The sequence below is a fragment of the Archocentrus centrarchus genome, unplaced genomic scaffold (assembly GCF_007364275.1).
Source record: "Archocentrus centrarchus isolate MPI-CPG fArcCen1 unplaced genomic scaffold, fArcCen1 scaffold_26_ctg1, whole genome shotgun sequence".
NCBI lineage: Eukaryota > Metazoa > Chordata > Actinopteri > Cichliformes > Cichlidae > Archocentrus > Archocentrus centrarchus.
The window spans coordinates 4,904,879-4,925,273 of NW_022060256.1; the positions used below are offsets into that span (position 1 = coordinate 4,904,879).

A 20,395-nucleotide genomic window follows, 5' to 3' on the forward strand; every position below is an offset into this window, starting at 1 on the left:
TGAATATATCAACAAAACAAATTTTAAAAGACAAGAAAAAGTAAGTAGAACCTGTTAGACTGCTTTAAAAAAACATCTGTGTCCTTTTAATGTCTGACTTTACATGTTTTTGTGTTAAATCTTTACACCATTGTTGTTTGTCTGGGTCTGTGGTCATTTGGGCTCCTTGTTTCTGTTGGAGTTTTTTGGTTTGTTTTGTTTTCTTTACATCTCTTCGTGGTGTCTAATGGTTGTGATTTCACACATTTTTGTGGCCATTTTGTGTTTCTTTCTGGTTGTTTTCCATCTGTTTTATGATTTTCAGTAAGTCTTCCCAGCTCTTCATGGTCCTTTTGTGTATGTGTTTGTCTGTTTGAGGTCATTTTGTGTTGGCTTTTTTCCATCTTTGCAGTGACTTTGATGCTCCTTTAGGTTGTTTTGCGCCTGTTTGCGGTGAGCTCTGCGTGTTGACCATTTTTCAGTCCCTTTTTCGCAGGTTTTTGCTTTGGTGCGCCACTGGGGGCGGCACACAGCCTGACAGGCTCGGCTCAGGGCGCTCAAACTCTCTATCCCTCGTGGTGCATTGTGGGACTTTATGTAAAGCCAACATGGCAGCCTCCTGCGCCAGAACGCTCGGTAAGGTCGGCTTGTCATTCCTGGAGTCGTCGGCGTCCCGTCCGTCCGGTACCTTCTCCTACCTGCTGAGGAATGTGGGCGCGCACGGATCCAGGAGGGCGTACGGGACCGGCGCGGCGGGGGTCCGGTCCAAGCTGCTCTCCGGTGTGCGCGCAGGAGGAGGCAGGGTCCTGGGCTGCGCTTTCCTGCTCGGCGGAGGTTTGGGTTTATATCAGACCGTAAAGCTGTCCGTCCAGCAGCACCTGGCCGAGGAGAAGAGGAAGGTGAGTCGGGTCAGTCAGGTGAACCGGGTCCCTTTGATCCTCACTGCCTGTCCTCTACTGACTGCAGTTACCTGACCTACCTGTGCAGCACGGGTCACCTGTGAGGCAGAGCCCAGCTGTTGCGGACATCTGCCAGTTCTGCTGAATACGTTATTAAAAAAAGCACTTCTAACGTCTTCTACTGGAGTGAAAACAGACTAGAAGCTCTCAAAGTTCACTTTATTTTATTACTGCTCATCCTCAGACTTTCTAAAGTTTTCAGATTGAACTGTATTTTTACCTTTACTGCATCTGCTCTTTATGAATTAAAATTAGAAATTCTTTGTCATTGCACATTTCCGTGCAACGAAATTCTGTTTGCCAGCTCTCCTTTCTTTTCACAGCAGCATATGACTGAGAACAAGATATAATTTCACAAGCACATAAATAAGAACAAGAAACAGAAACTGAAACAAGAAGGTGGCAACAAATATAAATGGCAGCGAAAATAATAAAATGCAGGCCTAAATGTCCATAAAGTGTGGATGCGGGTAAGGTGCAGAGTCCAGTGAGAAACAAAGTGTCAAGTCCACGCTCAGGCTTACAGCAGAGCTTTTACAGCTCTGTGGAAGAAGCTGTATTTAAGTCTTTCTGTCTGTGCACTCATGACCCTGAGCCTGCCCGAGGGGAGGGTGCCAAAAAGACATTGTCGAGGGTGTGTGTGTGTGTGTGTGTGTGTGTGTGTGTGTGTGTGTGTGTGTGTACTGTCTGCTTTATGGTCTGCTGTTGGCTGGGGATATGCTGGGAATCAATGCTGTTTGTCTGCAGGCAAACCAATGGGATTGGGCTGGATTCCTCTCATCTGTGCACAGATGTGTAAAACCATCATCAATAAGGCTTTGCCCTCATGGACATGAGCCGACCAGTGGGCAGATATGAACCTTTTGGCGGGCTGGTGGTGACTGCTGTGTCCACATGCTTTTGCCTCATAGTGCTCTCCTTTCCTCTGCTGCCTCCTTCCAGGCTCCAGCAGGCAGTCTGAAGCTGATTCTGTACCAGTACAAGACCTGCCCATTCTGCAGCAAGGTGCGAGCCTTTCTGGACTACTACGGTCTGCCGTATGAGATTGTGGAGGTGAACCCAGTGATGAGGCAGGAGATCAAGTGGTCTACCTACAGAAAGGTGCCCATCCTGATGGTGGATGATGAGGTGGTAAGGCATCTGACATAATTCTAAATCTGCTTCCCTGAAGGGGAAAAAAACTGCACAGAGAATGAGGTGAAAACTTCACTAATTCTAATTGCTTGTTTTTGGCACTTAAGTCTTTAATGGGACACAATCTGCACAAAGTAACTCACCTTTATGCGTCACAACATCAGGTAGAATTTGGGTTTGAAGTGAAATCTTTTGTGCTCATTTCCAGCTCCATATTTATATTTACTCTAGAGTAGCTTTGCATGAATCACAGTTCAAAATAATCCTTATTAGTCTTAAAGTGGGCTTCATCCTCTGCCTGAAACAAGCAGGCAGATTTTAATTTCTGACATGTCTCATTTCAGAACCTCCACTTACCACAATTTATATATTTTATTTTCATCATTAACAATAAAATAATAATAAAGCATCCAAATTACATTTTTGCTCTGTAAAGGCTTCACTTTGAAAAGTTGTTTTTGAGAATCCAGAGACAGGATCTTTTGAGAGCTTCTGCCTCCCCGGGGTTATTTACTCAGGGGTTTGTATGACAGAAAATATGGAAATGCATAAATGAACCACTTTTCAAAGAATCCTTTTTTTCCAACCTGGAAACTAAATATTTGAAAAATGTGCAGCTTTTACAGTGAAACCTCTCAAACTCGTTTATCTGCAGCAGCTGAATGACTCGTCTGTCATCATCAGCTCCCTCAAGACCCACTTAGTCAACAAGTAAGTTGTGACTTTTTTGGTTGTTGTTTCATGAGAAATTGTGTATTCTTTTCATGGTAATCATTTTAAATAAAGCTTTTAAGTGTCACGGTAAATGCAGTTTTTTAGTGATGGTGTTTAGTCTTTAAAAATTCATTTTAGTCTGTGGGTCAAGCACATCCCACTGTGGGTCAAGCACATCCCACTGTGGGTCAAGCACATCCCATTTTGATCACTAAAACTAAAATGCAGAACAACTCATTTACAAGAATCTTCAAATTGTTCCCCTTTAGTCAGAATTACTTTAAGTAAACTCTGAAAATGTTCACATTTTATAAAAGGTCACTCTTTTACTACAAAGAAATACCACTGTAGTAAAGATGCCCGACAGCTCGGCTGTTTGGGTTTATATTTTAAGCAGAGGTGGCAAAAGTACTGACATTCTGTACTTAAGTAGAAGTACAAGTACTTGTGTTAAAAAATACTTTAGTAAGAGTCGAAGTACTGGTTCAACTTCTTTACTTAAGTAAAAGTAAAAAAGTACAGGCTCTGAAATGTACTCAAAGTAAGAAAGTAAAAGTAGTTCTTTGGAGGATGTTTCTACAAGCTATTTTTGTGTAAAACTAACCAAACCTCATTATATATTACTGTAATAATATAAAATAATATTACATGAGAATACAAATGTTATTCCAATCTAAATTTTAATCCTAATGAATGCACTCAGCTTGAATCTGTTCTGTAGGACACAAACTGTGAAAGGGAATTTAAACACAGCTCTGTTCTCTGTGTCCTCCATAGTAGAGGGTGACTGTGCCTCCACCTAAACACCAACATGAGGATACTCAGGGGTTACAGTAGGATTCAGAAGGTGGAGGAACCCTAAGATCAGCTGTAGTGGCTCTGCATGGAGAGAAGAATCACAACTTTCTATTGTAGCTGCAGTAAATGATGTTGGTGTGCAGGCTGTGATCAGCTGACCTGCTGCTGCTGCTCTGAGGTTTACTGCTCTGTGTGGATGAAGTGAATTCACAAAGATGTAACCCAGTATTTCACAGCTCTCTGAGCTGATCTCCATCCCCTACACTGACAGCATACAGGCTGTAGAAATGTTGGATTCAGTGAATGAATCTCAGCATCAGCAGCTTTGATTCAAACTCATCTCTGCTGCACTGATGTAACCTGTAACTCTGACAATGAACACAAACACTGTGCTCCAGTCCACCACAGAGCTTTACTGTAAATACAGTACAACAAGCTAACCTATTTATTACACACTAAACTGCAGTATTTTCATAGAATCTCTGAATTACACAAAGTCAGCATACTTCAGTTTATTTTCCAGTCCTTACCTTTAATTCTAACCTCTCTTCTTCCTCTCCTGTCCTCTTTCTCCATCTCTGAGTGAACTTCTCTCCCGTTGCTCTCCCTGAAATGCAGCAGCTCTTCTTTTAGCTAGCAGACACACTGTGTGACAAACTGCACACACTTTGTGTGTCTGCTGATATTTGTTGAGCATTTAGAAACGTTGCATTTACCTGCCACACGTTACTCCCTTCATGCTCGCTCCTCTTCAGTAGCGCTAGCTAAGCTGTTTATGTGCCGCAGCGCAACTTACGGACTCGGTCCGGCCCGATTATAGCGCTATAGATGATACATTAATTATATGGGTTTGCGTATTTAATCCCTTTGTACGAGATAAGCCCCGGTGATGGTGGATACGCCAGTACGATTGTCTCTTATGTGTTATTATTCCTCCGTTTAGGCTCAGATCGTTTGATGTTTGACGGCGCACTGACCGGAAATAAAAACTTCTCTCTGACGTGTTAAAAAGTAACGAGTCTGTTTGAAAATGTAAGAAGTAGAAAGTACCGATACTTGTGTAAAAATGTAGGGAGTAAAAGTAAAAAGTAGTCAGAAAAATAAATACTTAAGTAAAGTACAGATACCTGAAAAATCTACTTAAGTACAGTAACGAAGTATTTGTACTTCGTTACTTCCCACCTCTGATTTTAAGAAATAATTCTGTAAAATTACAGGAAAGGTTACTGGCAGCTCATCACTTGGACTTTGTCTCAAAATCAAAAAACGATAAGTTTCAGTAAAATGACGGATTTATTTTAAGTGTAGACCCACCATTTAAAAAAACATTTAATTGTTCCTGTAAAGTTTAAAAAACAGAAAGTGTATTGTTATTTTTATGGAATCTTTTTGGTTTTCCTACGGTGTGGAACGGCATGCCATGGGGAATCTCTTTGTGAGTCACCCCGGGAATATTCTGGGATGGGCTTTAAATCCAGCTCAGTGTTGTTTTGGTCTTAAAATCACACCGGGAGCGTTTCAGAAGCGCTGCGTTTAGTCTGCGTTTAGCTCTGCAGTGAGGGGCAACATCTGCAGCTGAAAAATTAAACTGCAGTTCCTCTTATGGCCACAAGTCCAGGTCCCAAAATGAGTCCATCTGTAGATTCCCACATTAAACTGTCCAACTATACAGTAAAAAAAAAAAAAGCCTCTGTGGCTAGTTTCTCTCTTCATAACAACTCTGAGTGGGGCTCATCCACCTGTATAATTGAGTTATAGCTGTGGCTGTGTTGATTGACAGGTGTTCTGACGTAGGCTGCTGGAGCTGATTAATGTCTGCTAGGCCTCATGCACTACTATAAGGGACTACTTCAATTAAAAATGCTTCAAAATGATTGTCCTGTGTGGGTACGATGATCGTACCCGGTCTACAGTCGGTGTAAGGAGGCAGTAAAACTCACAAAGACTGAGGTCTCTGGCTGGGGTGAAAATATTTATGTGGACTTTATTCTTAAAGACAAAATATCTCAATTTATTTAGCAAAAAAAAAAAAACAAAAAAGCAGAATCTAATAAAAGTCTTTAAACTTGTTTTTATTTATTTATTTATTTTACAGGGAGAAAAGCATGTCCAACATCATTCGCTGCTACCCGGAGATGAAGTCAGTGAACGACGGCGGGAAGGAGGTGACCGAGTACAACAACAAGTACTGGCTGATGCTGAGCGAAGCAGAGACCGTCGCAGTTTACCCCCAGAAGGAAATGCAGAAGTAAGTCGAGGTTATTAGTGGACTCTTATTTTGAAAGGTGGCACTTGGCTGAGAAGCGTTCTTGCTCTCTTGTGATTGGTCAGCTGATATGAACCATACAACTTCAGAGATTTTATTTTAATCATTTCCATGGAGGGAAAGCCCCGTATGAAAGTGTGACAGTTGTGTGGTTTTCTGGTCCACCTCAGAGGGCGACTCTCCATCCTGTCTGTGGATCTTTGATGTTTCCTGCTCTTGTTTTCAGAGAGGAGATGAAGTGGCGTCAGTGGGCTGACGACTGGCTCGTACATCTCATATCTCCCAACGTGTACCGAACCACCGGCGAGGCCCTGGCCTCCTTTGACTACATCGTGCGCGAGGGCAAGTTTGGTACTTTTGAAGGCTTCTTTGCTAAATACGTTGGCGCTGCGGCCATGTTCCTCATCTCCAAAAGGCTGAAACGGCGGTACGTTGTGTCAGATAGCAACCTCTTGTTTTTCTGCTAATTTTAGGACCTTTTTAAAAAAATTATCTCCTCTTTGAACCAACAGACACAATCTGCAGGACGACGTCAGGCAAGATCTCTACAAGGCCGTCAACGACTGGGTGGCAGCCATCGGCAAGAACAGGAAGTTCATGGGTGGAGATCAGCCCAACCTGGCAGACCTGGTGAGGAAACACACCTGTATATCTCAGCAGGATTTACTAAGCTAGGATTTCTCTGCATCGATATGAGTGCTGTAAAGAAACGTGCACTTTGCATTGGTGCTCGTTTTTATGAAGGTCTTCCTTCTTGGTAGCTGGTAAATATCTGTAGACATGCACAAGTTTAAAATATGTTTACTGTTACTTTTACAATAACACCAAAATGATAAAAAGTAAATATTTTTTTCAAGAATTAATGATAATTAAATCATTTTAGTTCATTTTTTACAGTTACTTTATGCAACAAAACCAGCATTGATCACTAAATTGGCCTTACAGACGATCTTTACCAAAACAAGAAAAAAAATTACTAGGAAAAAATAGATCTAACGTAAGGAGTATTTTTAGTATTTTTTAGATTTTTTTAAAAGTCTAAAATCTCTAAACTGCTGTTTTATGTACAGCAGTCACGCTTTGTATATGTTAAAGACTTTTACTGTGAAAAGAAGCAACAGGAAGAAGCCCTTTTCATACATGCAGAGAGCAAATCAGGTTTGAGGTGTTTCATCGTTAGTGTCTGGAAGGAGGCGGATAGCAGGGTATGCGTTACTGTGTGACTGACAAGTCGGTAACCAATGAGTGCACAGATCTGACTCAAGGCTGACTCCACTGTGTCCATCTTAAATATACAGTCTATGAGCCTGACACAAAATTCACAGCTTTTTTGGATTTCTGTTTCTGCTTTGCATGATTCACTGTTCAAGATAATCCTCCTCTAGCTTATATTGGGCCTTAATGCGGTCACTCAGACACATTCAGGTCTTTTCCTGCTCACTTAAAGCTGGCTTTCTTCTGATTGGCTGCCCCTTGCAGAAGCAGAGCGTGGTGCCCACATTATGTCCCCTCTCTATGACCTCACACAGATCCAAGAGCAGAAAAAGTACCTGAAACTGGGCTTTTAGAGCAGTTTAAAGCCTGAGCATTTGGCTCACAGGGATTACATGCACATACGCTGGCCTCATTATTTGAAACTTTTGGACATGCTTCATATGTGCATCCATCATTTTAACTTAATGAGAGAGGTTATTGTTAATCTGAAGCCTTCCCACCTGCTTTCCTCTGTTACAGGCAGTGTTTGGAGTCCTCAGAGTGATGGAGGGCCTGCAGGCATTTGATGACATGATGGCGAACACCAAAGTGAAATACTGGTACAGACGCATGGAGAGGGCGACGCTCAACCACGAGGGTCTCAACCCTGAGCCTCAGAAACACTGAACAGCAAAATCTCGAGAAGGATGGCGACCGGAAACGAGAAGACGACCGCCGCCAGACGGTGTGAGCGCGGTCACTGCTGCCCCGATCGGCTTCCTGTACTTGAACTTGTTAGTTCCTGTGAGAGAGTCCTGACTCCATCAATAACAGAGCTGCTTTGTGGATCAAATCTGCTCTTAATTTAAGGTCTGTGATTTTTACTGGCCTCTACTGGTGAACTAGATGAACTACAACATCTACTTCACCGGAAGAGCTTGATCTGTTTTTGTAATTTTAAGGAACTGAGAAGTCACATTTTCAGAGTACGGTTAAAGGAGAAATCTGCACATATTCATGCAGCTAGTCTTCTAATTTCATCCACATATGTTTGATTTACTTTAAGTTCTAGTGAAGTGAAAATCTCCACTTTTTTCCTCCCTACTCATCGGGCAGTCTGCGGGGTTTCTATGCACAAACCTAGACAGACTTCCAGGCTGGTGTCTGAAGGAAAGAAGAGAAACTATTTGTTCCTTATTTTAGAGTTTGGAGAAGTTTTTTCCTCCTCATGATCTCACGTGGAAAAAGGTTGGAAATCTAAATAGTCCGGGATAAACTGATCAGTATTTTCTCTTCTGCTGCGCTCAGAACTTCGAGTTTGTTTCTCTGCAGCTTTGTCTGGAAAAAATGGTCCATGTTGATTTTTGTGTAGTTTCTGTGCAGGAGGAGATCAGATTGTTCCTCCGATGCAGGGGCGGTCTGACGGCGAGGAATCGATTAGTTCGACTATTTGGGTAAAATAAACGAATAACTGGCGAGCTGCCACTGAATGTGCTTCATATGCAAATTTTCAGCTGCAATGTTTTAGCTGACTTGAAGAAACTATTAAAAGTGATTCAATGTGCATAGTTGTAAAAAGGTCAAATAAAAAAGTTCAGCTGAAGTTTCTTGTTAGTTTTTTACATCATGTTTATGCAGAGTGAGTATGAGGTGTTTCTTGGACAGCACCCCCTCAGTCTGTGGTGATATAAAACTCACTTCACTGTGTGGACAAGTATGGGTCTTCTTCCAGACCTCGGCAAAGTGGGGACACAGAAACTTTATTTATGTGCAGCCATTTGATTTAATGGAATCTGCAGTGATTTAGAAATGCCTCAGACCACCTCAGCTCAGGTAAATCTACAGTTGTTAGATCTTCAGCGATGAGTCGTCCATCACGATCACTAACGAGATGTTAATCAGCCATGTCCCGTTAAGACTGCAGAAGCTTCAGCAGCATTTATTGAAAGATTTTAGTATGTCTACTTTTGACCCTGCGTGGATCAGAGAAAATCCAAAATAAATTCTTTTTTAGTCATTAAACGTATGCTGTACAATCATTGCAAATAAGTTCAAAAAAAGCATAAAATTACCAAGATATTTATTCCTGTGATGAGTGAATAAACTTCTGACCACAACCATAAATGCTAAATACTCCAAATGGTCTATAATACACAGAAGTACCAAATACCTTCATTTTAGAAAACTAAAGCAAAAATTGTGACTTGTGCAACATCCTGAGCAAAAAAGAGAAATTTCCAGTGAAGTGTTGAGTACATTTTATTGATACAATTTTGCACAACTCTTGCAGATTGCAGTAATTCCGGTACCTAATAGCATGTTTATTCTCCACGACATTCAGAAAACGACTGCTGAGCTCAGAACAAATCAATCACGTCGAGCTTCACTTTAAAAAATAATCTGCTTCCTCTCATCGACAGTGATTAAAACGTCAAAGCAGAACGGTTTGCTCCACACGGTGGATTCATGAAAGAGAAAAGTCCAAATCATTCGCTGTGATTTGAACAGAAAACATGAAGGCAGAATAAACAGATTTCCACCTGCTCTGATTAAACTTCACGAGTAAGCAGCTTCAACCTAATAACTGATCAAACTAATAAGAGCTGTAACAAAATGGCAACATTGGAACTCTCAGACCCTTCCTTCGAACATAAAGGATTTAAAATCAACAGTCTCATCGCTTTGCTCCACAGAAACAGATGTGAGCAGATGTTTGGGATGTGTGGACATGAGCATCGGGTTTTTGAAGTACTGACTGGTGGATTTTAAAGCCTACCTGAACACGCACAGAAACATCTTCATCGAGGCTTCAAAACCTTTTGACATCAACTTGAAACCTGCTTCTTTGGGCCGGATTTTAATTCAGCAGCTTTTAAAAGTATTCTTTGTAATTCTCCCTCTGAAGAATCCAAACTGTCACCACCAGGGGGCAGCGTTTTACCAGCACTTCTTTAAACTTCCTCCTTTTGCGTTTTTCACCTGGTTAAATAAAGGTTGAAAACGTGCTCACTGCACCATCTGGTGGCGCAGTTTGGTATTGCACAGAAGTACAGCCCAGCCTGACTTCAGCAGATCTTCAGATGCTGATAGCTTTCATTTCAGAAGCTTTTAAACACTTTTTAAACAAAAGGGATTTACAATAAGTACCTCTAAATGCATTAACCATTTTATTTTTACTTTATCATTTAGTTCTTCTGCACCATCATTCCATTTTCTCTTTTTAAATTAAGTAGCTTTTAATCCAATTTTTATTCATTATTCAGTCATCTGTGGAGCGCTTGAAGTTGAATAAAGGATGCTTTACAAAAAGTCAATGATTGATTGCAGACACATAAGCAGCAAAGGCAGGAGCGCACCAAAATATCACCGGAGTCTGTGTAGCTGAAAGACTTTAAAACCAGTCAGTTATCTTTTTTTTTTTTTTTAAAGGAAACTTATTTTCCTGCTACAAAAAACAAAACACTATAAACTAAAACTAAAATAATGTTTCTGAATCAGCAAAATAATTTAAAATTGCCTAAGAATTCCCCCATCAGGACACCACTAAATGAAAGTTAAGGCTGCGATGGCGTCTCAGACACACTGGGGAATTTAAATAAGCTCATGAACTCCAGCAGGAAAGCAGTCAATTCATTTAAGGTTAAAAGAACCAGCGTCTCCACCAGAAACAGGATACCAGAGTTCACAAGGTCAGCAGAGTATGACCAAAGCTGGAGTAAACCTCATATCCAGGATGCTCATGTCCAGGAACTCTTCCCTTCATTATTTTAGAGTCCACAGGTACAAAAACCCTTCGAATTCAGCAGCTCTCGTACGCGGCGTCATTCATCTCGAAGAGCTGATCTCTCCATGAAACTAGAACCACAGAACAGCTTTGCCTCTCCTACTCAGAGAGGCTGTTTCCCCATCATCGCACCAAAGCTCTGAGCTCATTTCTGTCTTATTCAGTCCTAAAGCGGCGTCATGCAGCAGCATCATCCAACGTGGCTCCTCCTCCTCCTCCTCATCCATCAAGACCTCCAGAACATGGAGCTCAGCTGGCCTTTGGGCGGACTGATCTGTCGGCTCTGCAGCGACGTCTGAGATCACAAAAACAATGATTAAAAAGCAGCAAAACATAATACCGCACATCGCTGGCAGGCTGATTTCAGAGGTAGGCCTATCCGACTCCTCAGAAGCTCCTTAAATGCTGTACGGTTTAAACTCAGATCCATGAGAATAAAACGGAACTTTTTCCAGACTGTTGGTGTGCTTAAATGTGCCGTTTAGATAAACGGCCTTTGACTTGTATATCAAGTTCTTCATGATCTTTATTAGATGCATGATGAAGAACAACCAAGCTTGGAATTACAACTCCTCCCACTTTGTCCAGTAGATCAAGTTTACTGACTCTAATATTTCTGCGTCTGAGTTTACAGGTCGTTAACCTGCATACAGACAGCTTTAGTTTCAGCCGCGCCTCCTCTTCATTTGCCAGTTAAATTTTGAACAGGTGCTTTGATTAAACTCTTTTTACAGGTTACAGCTCCATCTTCATCATCCTCTGTCCAGTGCATCCACCATCCCCCCCCTGCATGTGTCCAAACCATCTCAGCCTCACCTCTTGGAGACAGAACCACAGAACAAGCCAGAGTCAGCTTCATGGGTGATGAAGAATAAAGGCTGCTTGGGATGAACCTTAAAAAGACTTTAAATTCACACACGCACCTAAATGCATTTTACAGTCTGCACACGTCCACTTTAGAGATCCAATCCTGACTGACGGATCGGGCATCAGTGAAAGAGCTGGTCTGCAGCTGATCAGTCCTGTTGGGCTCTGTTTACTGCAGCATGTGTGGAAGTGTCACAGTTACTAACAGGGTCAGCGGCGTGGGGGCGTTTCACAGCTGCGATGCCAAAAACCTTCTCTCTGCATCAACACGCCCAACGATGACCACGCCCCGTCAGATTCTCTCTCATCCTCAGTTTGACACTCGTTGAGGAGCTTTTTTTTATTTCCATCTACATTGTAATCAGCTAGATTAATATTTCACCTGTCACAGGAAGAGAAACTAGTGTGACCTACATAACAGCAGTTATGACTCTCACACTGAGCGGATATTAAATAATTGAGTCTGCAGGTTGTTGAACCTTCTGCTCCTGATTTTGTACTGAAGTCTGGGTTTTGGGTACCGCACCATAAGCCAGAGATGTACTTCACTAGTTCTAAAATAAGCGACTGATTACACCTACAATTCAAATTAATATCCAAACCTTTCATGTGGACAACAGCACTGCTGGCAGCGGGTAACGTACCTCTAGGAACTGTCTGAGTCTGATGACCGAGCCCATCTGTCCACTGCTGGTCACCGCCTCGATCCTGCACGGAAACACCTCAGAGTTAAACCTCTTACATCACAGCTGCAGGTGAGACGTTTACTGTTTACCGTTCTCTACCTGGGGAAGTACTCCTCTTTCAGCAGCAGGATGAGCTTCCAGAACTGTCCCCGATACTGCATCATCAGAGCGTTCCCACAAACCTGAAGGAAGCGATGCCCAGGAGTTACATCCACAGCTGCTTTCAGTCACAAAGAAGTTCAACTTTTTTTTTTTTAAAGTCGCTAATTAACAGGACTTTAAGAGTCTGAGGGGCTGTGGTTAAATCACCCGCCATTCCTTCACGTTAGCTCACTAATGTGCACGATATGTCCAGACTCACCTCTAGAAAGTCAAACAGCAGCGTGGCCGTGACGTCCGCCAGAGGCTCCATGTTGAGCATCTGAGCCAACCAACGCCAGCCGTGGTTCAGACCGTGAGGAACGGGCTGAAACACACACACACACACACACACACACACACACACACACACACACACACACACACACACAGAGAGAAAAAGTCACCGACAGTCCTTCTCACACATATTTGGCTCTGATGGAAACTCTTCACAGCTCTACCAAAACTGCTGAAGCTGCCTGGACAACAAACCAGTGTTCACTACACGACTGACTGGATAAACTCACTGAACAAACAGAGACCTGTCCTAGAAGCAGGGTTTTGTCTTATGGAGGTAACGTTAGGTTTAACCCGGAGGTTCAGGATTATAACCGTGGTAACCTGTGCTGCTCCGGAGCAGGTTACACAGACTGGAAAACTGTGGGATGAACAGCAGAACCACCACCTTCATGTGACCTCATTGCTAAGGGAGGTGAATCCAGGTAAGGAAAAGGCAGCACAGACTCAGAGGCAGGTGATCTTTAATCAGACTGATGTTAGGGACTCGTCCAGAGGACCGCCGCTGGCCTATGAATGTGCAGATGCTGCCCACATACACCTGATGGAGGTCAGATGGACAGAAATGCAGCAGCTTACTAAACATCTTATTAACTTATTAGAACATTGTTGATCCTAATTCTAATTTCATTGTTTTTCTGCTTCTTTTACTGGTTTTAACTTGTGGTTTTCATCATCTTACATCATCTCTGACTTTCTTTTGTGATTCTCGCTTTTACCACCTTGTTTTTACTGGCGACCGCCATTCTTAATTATTATATTAATTCCCCAGCTCACATCTGAGTTAGTTTTAAATCATTGTTATTGCATCGTGCTGCAGCCGCTGAGGTATTTTGTGCTTCCACTTGGAGTAAAATGTGTCGGATAAATAAAGTTTAAAGAATTACAAACTGGGACCCTGAAACAGGAAGTGGGACGGTTTTTACCCCCTGTTTGGAGCTGTAGGGCCACTTGGTCTGGAGGATGGCGGCGTACAGACGGATCATCCCGGACATCCTCTTTAAGAAACTGTCCTGACCTTCGACCCCGGAGTCGTCTACGCGGTAACCAAGAATCCTCTGGTATTCTTCGACGGGCGTGCCGTCCTTCATCGGCGGGTAATGAGGGATGGCGTAGGGGCATTTCTTGTGCAGGTGGGCGAGGATGAGGTCTCCCACCTGGGGGTGCAGCTCCCAGACTCCAGAGGCCACCACGGCGATGGGGAAGGCTGCTTCGTAGTGAGACGCCACTTCCTCCTCTCCTTGTTTCTACACAGCCCCAAAAAAATAAAAAAATAAAGACAGGCAGAAAAATAAAATAATAATCAGAAAAAAACTGTTTATATAAATACAAGACAAAAGACTATGATGACAAAGCATGATTTAAAAAAAAAGGACTGAGTGCAGCCTCTTCCTTTGGGGTCACTTTCAGACTCACCACAAACTTCTCAGCCAGTTTGTAGCTGACGAATTCGAGGCCTTGCGGATGCTGAGAGGTGGAGACGGACTTCCCCCCCGACACGGCGGCCCGTCCCGACAGCAGCTTGTCAATCTTGTCGAAGATTTCTCGCAGCTGCGATCCAGAGTTGCTGGCGATCTGACTGACGGGGATGGTGGCGGCTTTCTGGAGCTCCAGCTTCAGTTTCTTTGTCTGAATCCAAAAAGAGAAATTAAACCGTTATGATAAAAGTACAACGTGCACCTGACACAGTTTCTGCTCGGACGTGCACGTTTGCAGGGCTACTGGACTGTAGCACTTTCTGTCAGACTGTGACACCTCGTGTACTTGTTATGGAGGACCACAACTACTAAAATCAAAAATAAGTAAAATGACTCAATTAAAAATAAATAAATATATAAAAGTCCAATTAAAAGCACCAAAGGTGGTATAAAGAATAAATACAGACAAGGGCAATAAAGACTTTATAAAATGTGAATTACTCTCTCATTATTATATGTACCAAGTCGAAGCCCAATAAGGACAAAGAGTCCGACTGAAGTCAGACGAACCAGGACTTACACCACTTCTATAATACCTAGCATTGACTTAAGAATATCGCATTCCTTCCACAGCAGGTTTTGAGTCTTTCATTAGGATCTGCAGACTCACCTGTGCGTCCTTTGCTGAGTTGAGCTGATCGAAGGACTGAGCGCAGTGAGCAGCCGCCTCCTGCAGATCCTTGTACCACTTCAGTGTGCTGTCTTCAGCACTGTTCTGCAACCCTGCAGGCAGAGATTCAGTAGGAAATGTTGAAAACAGGGCATTTTGTTTTGTGCACAAGCTGCTGCTGATGCAGCTAAGACTTCTCCATCACCTTTCCTCTGCGCCTTCTCTTTGGCCAACTGCGCCGCCTTCTTCTCCCCCTCCTGCTTTGCCTGCAGCTCTGCCTGCTTCCTACGCTCCTCCTCCTGCTCTTGCTCCTTCTTCTTTTTCTCTTGAGCCTTGGCCACCTCCTCCTGCATCAGCCGGATAAGCGCTCTCATCTTGTGCAAGGCTCGCTCTGCCACGGTCATGTCCTCCACGCTGGGGAACTCGCCCTGAAAAGAGTCGGAGAAACACACATGCACTTCAAGAATTCAAGCAGAAATTAGGAGCGTACGAGTACGAGCTTTATTAATCAGGATGCAAACTGACCTCTGCTGTCTTTCGCACCACCTCCGACACCTGGGAGCACAGCTGGTTCCCTCGGGTGCTGTAGGAGATGAGGCTGGCTGGTGGGAGGTCCGTCTTGGTCTGGGTGGAGGGTTCCAGCAGCTGGTTGAGCTGCAGGATCTCCTCCTGGATGCTGTTGAGGTTACGCAGTCTCTCCCTGCCCTCTGCCTGCCTCTGCCTCTCAAGCTCTGCTTCCCGAAGACGCTGCTGCTCCGCCTCCCTCAGCCGCAGGTTCATGATCTGACAGACAAACAAACTGCATTAACTGCACGGGAGCAGAACGGCTCCTCTCTCACAGAGCTGGCAGACGACAAAACCTTTCAACCCACTGAACCCAAGAAATGCTACTGTATGTGCCACAGAAACTTATAACATTTGCTTCCTGTATTTGTGGTTTTCCATGCAAAGACCATTAATACAGTGGACTGTCATAAATAAACAACATCTTCTCTTCTTCTGCTGCTGCAAGGCTCTGCACATCAAGCACCTCACAATCATACCTTGAAACTGCACAAACAAGTTCCACAAGCAAAAATAAAGACTTTTAAAAGTCCCTTAAATACCACAAATATACAGTTTCATACCCAGTCTATAAAGATGCTAAAAGGAATGACTTCTGATTTTTCCCCACCACTGATGTCAACCAGCGTACAACTTTACAAACACGTTTCCCGACCGTTGCACCCACCTTCGTTCTGTGCCGCTGCTCCTCCTTCAGCTTCTCTTGACGCCCCATGCTCTCCTTAGTTCTGCAGTACAGGAAGCAGAAAAATCAGACCAGATTTTAATCACATGTAACATTTCAGAAATCTTTAAGCATCATAATCCTTTTAAATATTTGATGATGGCCCTTACTCTCTTTCCATCATGTCCTTCATGCTCTGGTACTCCTGCCTCTGCTTCAGCTCCATGAGCTCCTCAAAACGTTTCAGCTGCTCTGACTCGGCGCTCGCCACCGCCGCCACCAGCTTCTCCTGCATCTCCTGCCGCAGCCTGAGCGCCAACTGAGCCAACAGAATGAAGACAGTCACGTGAGACCCTTACAAAATACATAATACACAGGGGTCAACATGCAAAAATACTCAAGAGCCAGCAGAGGTTAGTATGAAAAAGTTTAAACCCACTTCCCACTGAATAATTATTCAGTTTACTGACAGTAATGGGTTAATGGGTTAAAGCAGAAATGCCAGATACATTTTTTCTTTTCTGTTTTATTTCCATCCATTTTTCTGCTGCTTTTCTGGGTTGTGCGGTCAGCAGTCTAAGAGATGCATACTTCATCATCTTCATCACATCATCCACATTGCATCCATATTGCACCGGTCTGTCAGTCTCCTGCTCCCTCCTTCCCTCACTCGTGGACAAAAATATCGAAAGGCCAGAAACTCGTTCCCATCTCGGACGTACCGCCATTTTCCAGCTGAGGAGTGTAGCCTCAGCCAGTAGCCAGGAAGTGCTAATCATCTTGCTGCTTCACACAAGATGATTAGCACTTCCAGGATCAACTTGGATCTGACCAAAAATGAATTGTTTGTGAACACAAACACTAATCAGCATATTAAACTTATGACCCATTTAAAACCAAATTCTAATTTAAATAGAATTTTCAGCTTTAGTGCCATTTATTTATCTGATAATTTTGGTGTGAACAGCTCAGTTTTTGAGACGTCAGCTGGAAGACGGCTGCCATTTCCTGAGTATAACGGAGATTCAGGGCACTCGCTTTTTGAAATTTAAATCGCCAAAACAACAGACGTGTAAATCTCTGAAGCAACGTGTCTTTCTAGAACTCATGACCGCTAATCAAACATGAGCCACAGAGTGTTTCCAGTGAAAAAATTGCCAAGAACTTAGACCTTGGCCTCCTCTCGATGTTCCTCCTGAACTTTGATAATGCGGCCGGCCGTCTCCATGGCTTTCGGTGACAGCAGGGAAAGGGCCGGTAGAGATGAAGGACTGGAAACTCCGCTGACATCTGCCTCCGGACTTTCATCCTTCGCCTCATCACTAACAGCCTGCAGAGCCGTAACATGAAAAACAGAGTCAGGTGACTTTCCATGATTTTAACGTGTGTGTGTGTGTGTGTGTGTGTGTGTGTGTGTGTGTGTGTGTGTGTGAGAGAGAGAGAGAGAGAGAGAGAGGGTTGCAGTCTGTCACCAGTATCTCCCTCATGACAGAGGGCCAAGTCACAAGGTAGAAGTGATAACTGAGTGGAGGACATCATCAAATTAACATTTTGGATCCAGGGCCAGGAAACTCCCCAGATCTTAATCCAATTAAGAGTACAGGTTCGATCCTTAAAGAAACGGTGGGCAAACAGAATTCCCACAGACTGATCAACTTCAACTGATCAGGAACCAGCCCAGAAGCTGATATCCAGCATGCCAGAGAATCTCAGAAGAAGGGTCAGCACTAAATATCGACTCTTTATAGAAACGTGATTCATCTGCCGATAAACTTCTTTGAAATATATGAAATGCTTGTTGTTGTTCTTCACCACATCATAGAGACATGTTAAAAATTTTATCTAATTAAAAACTGAAGCAGCAAAGTGTACAGGACAAAATAAATAAAATAAAATTGTGCCACTGAAACTTTTATCCGTGCCTGTACGGATTCAGGATGAAGGACTTGCCTGCTCTCGCTCATTCTTTAAAGACGAGGATACGGACAGTGTGGCAGGCCTGGCGCCGATGTCAGGGATGGATCCAGTGGAGGAAATGGAGACTTCAGAGAGAACTGGGCTGGAGTCTCCGGATCTGGAGCCCAGGAAGGAGGACGACTTCTGAAGCGGCACCGAGCTGAGACGCTCCAATACGACACCAGTGTTTGGGGACAAGGTGAGGGTGTCTTTGCAACCTGCTAAAATATGCTGCAAGAACACAGGCGGGCTTCATTTAGAGGAGGATTATATGCAGACGCTGAATGCATGGCTCAGTGAGCTGAAACGATTTAATCAAAACAAAGACACATTAAAGAGAGTCCCCCCCCCCCCCCCCCCCCCCCCCACTGTTATTTATTTTCAGTTCACTGCAGGGTTTTAAGAGTTTATTAGATTAGACAAATGTTAAGATACTGTTCTGTTTAGCTGATATCCACACACTTCTTTCAGCTGCTCATCTGCCTCCATCATCTCATACTGTCTCCAGCATCCTCCTGTCACACCAACCCTCTGCATGTTATGTCCTTCAATCTCCTTTGTAGTCTTCCTCTTTTCCTCCTGCCTGACAGCTGTATTTAAGCTCCTCCCTCCTCCGCGCTTATCCAAACCATCTCAGCTTTGTCCCCAAATTGCTCAGCCTGAGCTGTCCTCTCATTTATGTACAAATAAATGTACATAAATGATTTGTATCCTTCCTACACCCCCATTTAGCTTCCAGGTCCCTCTGGTCAGCTGATCGGATACTTCTAACTCTGCAACCCCACTCACTGGGATTTGAGTCTGTCTGCTGACAAGAGGCAATGATCCAATGACTGTACACGTGCAGCACCAAGTAATGTGTATTTTACTTTTTCAAGTCTAGTTCCGTGTGTCTAAATCTGGATCCAAGAGCTCATGTTAATTAATGCGGTTTGTCCCTTTTTAAATAAACATTTTACCAGCTGCGTACTCACCACACTTTAACATTAGTCCTGATCATGCTACGTTAGAAAAGTCAGCAGTAAGCAATAAGGTGACTAAACGCTGCTTTCTTACATGCTCGTATGTTTGGAACAGGCTCTCAGCTTTAGATTGTATGCAGCTCGACAGCAGCGGGTCGAGCTGAAGCTAATGTGTCCACTGTGTGTTTACGGTGTGTGTCCGCTGCAGCACTCTGAGCGGTCATCATGCTCACAGTTTATAGACGGAAGTCACGCAGTGGCTTTAGTCAGCTGCCCAGTATTTGTGGCCAACGGAGTAAAAAAAAAGTCTAAATACGCCGGAGTGGATGTGTAATCAGCAAAATCAGAAATATCAAAATAAACAAAAATGTACGTAACTACACTATCAGTCTTATTGTCTGATCGCAATCATTAAACTGCTGTTGTGATTACTGTAAACAAGCGAAGCGAGCTAACTACAACTAGCCACTCTTCAGCTAGCTCCCAGTAACCTACCTCTCCCCTTTCCAACCAGAACGGGTCGAAGGTCACTTTCCCTTTTGGTGAGTTTTTCAAGGCCTGTAAAGTTTCCCATCGTAGACTTTCAGAAGGCATCGCGCCACACACACACATACACACAAACCTACAACTGATCAGCAGTAAGGCTAGCTAAGGTTGAAATCGTCATGCGGCGTTACACAAAACACAATCCGACCAGCAACCTCCGGGCTTTATGGTTCCAGGCGTGGACCTTTATATACATATTTATTTCTTTGCTCTCTATATAGTCACACCTCACAGCAAAGCGATGAAAATGGCTCTATTGTGAGCTATTTTAATATGTAACCGTTTGTAACATATTAAAATATGTAACATTTACTATGTAATTTTAATATGTAACCGTGTAATCTTTGTTAATTTACTTTCACTGGGACCTTTTTCTGGGACCACAATGGAAATAAATGTTTTTTGTGCAATCCTGGTTTCTTAGTTATGGCATGTTTTTTGTTTGGCACGAACCGAATAAACTAAACTAAACTAAATTCACTTCGCACTGCTGGGTACCAGCAGTCCATTTTCAGTGCTTCCTTTAGGAAGAAAGGAGAGGCGAACATGCCGTCTCATAGCTGCACTCTGATCTGCTGTAATAAAATTTGTTTCTAGTCCAGTTGTTGCTTTGCACGAAGAACACAGATTTATATAAACTCTCTAAATCAAGATTCTTCTTCTTTCGGCTGCTCCCTTTAGGGGGCGCCACAACGGATTATCTCCCCCCATCTCACCCTATCCCAGCATCCTCCTCTGGCACGCTGTGCATGTCTGTTAGAAAAATGGTTTCTGTGCTAATTATAACGATCATGCTTAT

General features: G+C 43.3%; 2 protein-coding genes across 2 annotated transcripts; one reads left to right on the forward strand and one right to left on the reverse strand.

Annotated features, from left to right (window-relative positions):
• Positions 1–555: 555 nt before the first annotated feature.
• Positions 556–8,898, forward strand: ptgesl (prostaglandin E synthase 2-like). The gene is made up of 7 exons (XM_030723730.1): positions 556–878; positions 1,881–2,069; positions 2,728–2,783; positions 5,680–5,832; positions 6,077–6,277; positions 6,363–6,480; positions 7,585–8,898. Exons 1-7 carry the CDS (start codon positions 588–590, stop codon positions 7,729–7,731), a joined length of 1,155 nt encoding a protein of 384 aa, XP_030579590.1. The 5' UTR covers positions 556–587; the 3' UTR covers positions 7,732–8,898.
• Positions 8,899–10,461: 1,563 nt separating this feature from the next.
• gle1 (GLE1 RNA export mediator) lies at positions 10,462–19,717 on the reverse strand. The gene is made up of 14 exons (XM_030723715.1): positions 19,546–19,717; positions 18,083–18,319; positions 17,304–17,462; positions 16,303–16,451; positions 16,136–16,196; positions 15,430–15,687; positions 15,110–15,332; positions 14,905–15,017; positions 14,233–14,445; positions 13,743–14,063; positions 12,743–12,847; positions 12,481–12,563; positions 12,340–12,403; positions 10,462–11,123 (listed from the first exon to the last, which is right to left on the reverse strand). Exons 1-14 carry the CDS (start codon positions 19,660–19,662, stop codon positions 11,055–11,057), a joined length of 2,172 nt encoding a protein of 723 aa, XP_030579575.1. The 5' UTR covers positions 19,663–19,717; the 3' UTR covers positions 10,462–11,054.
• Between the last annotated feature and the right edge of the window lie 678 nt (positions 19,718–20,395).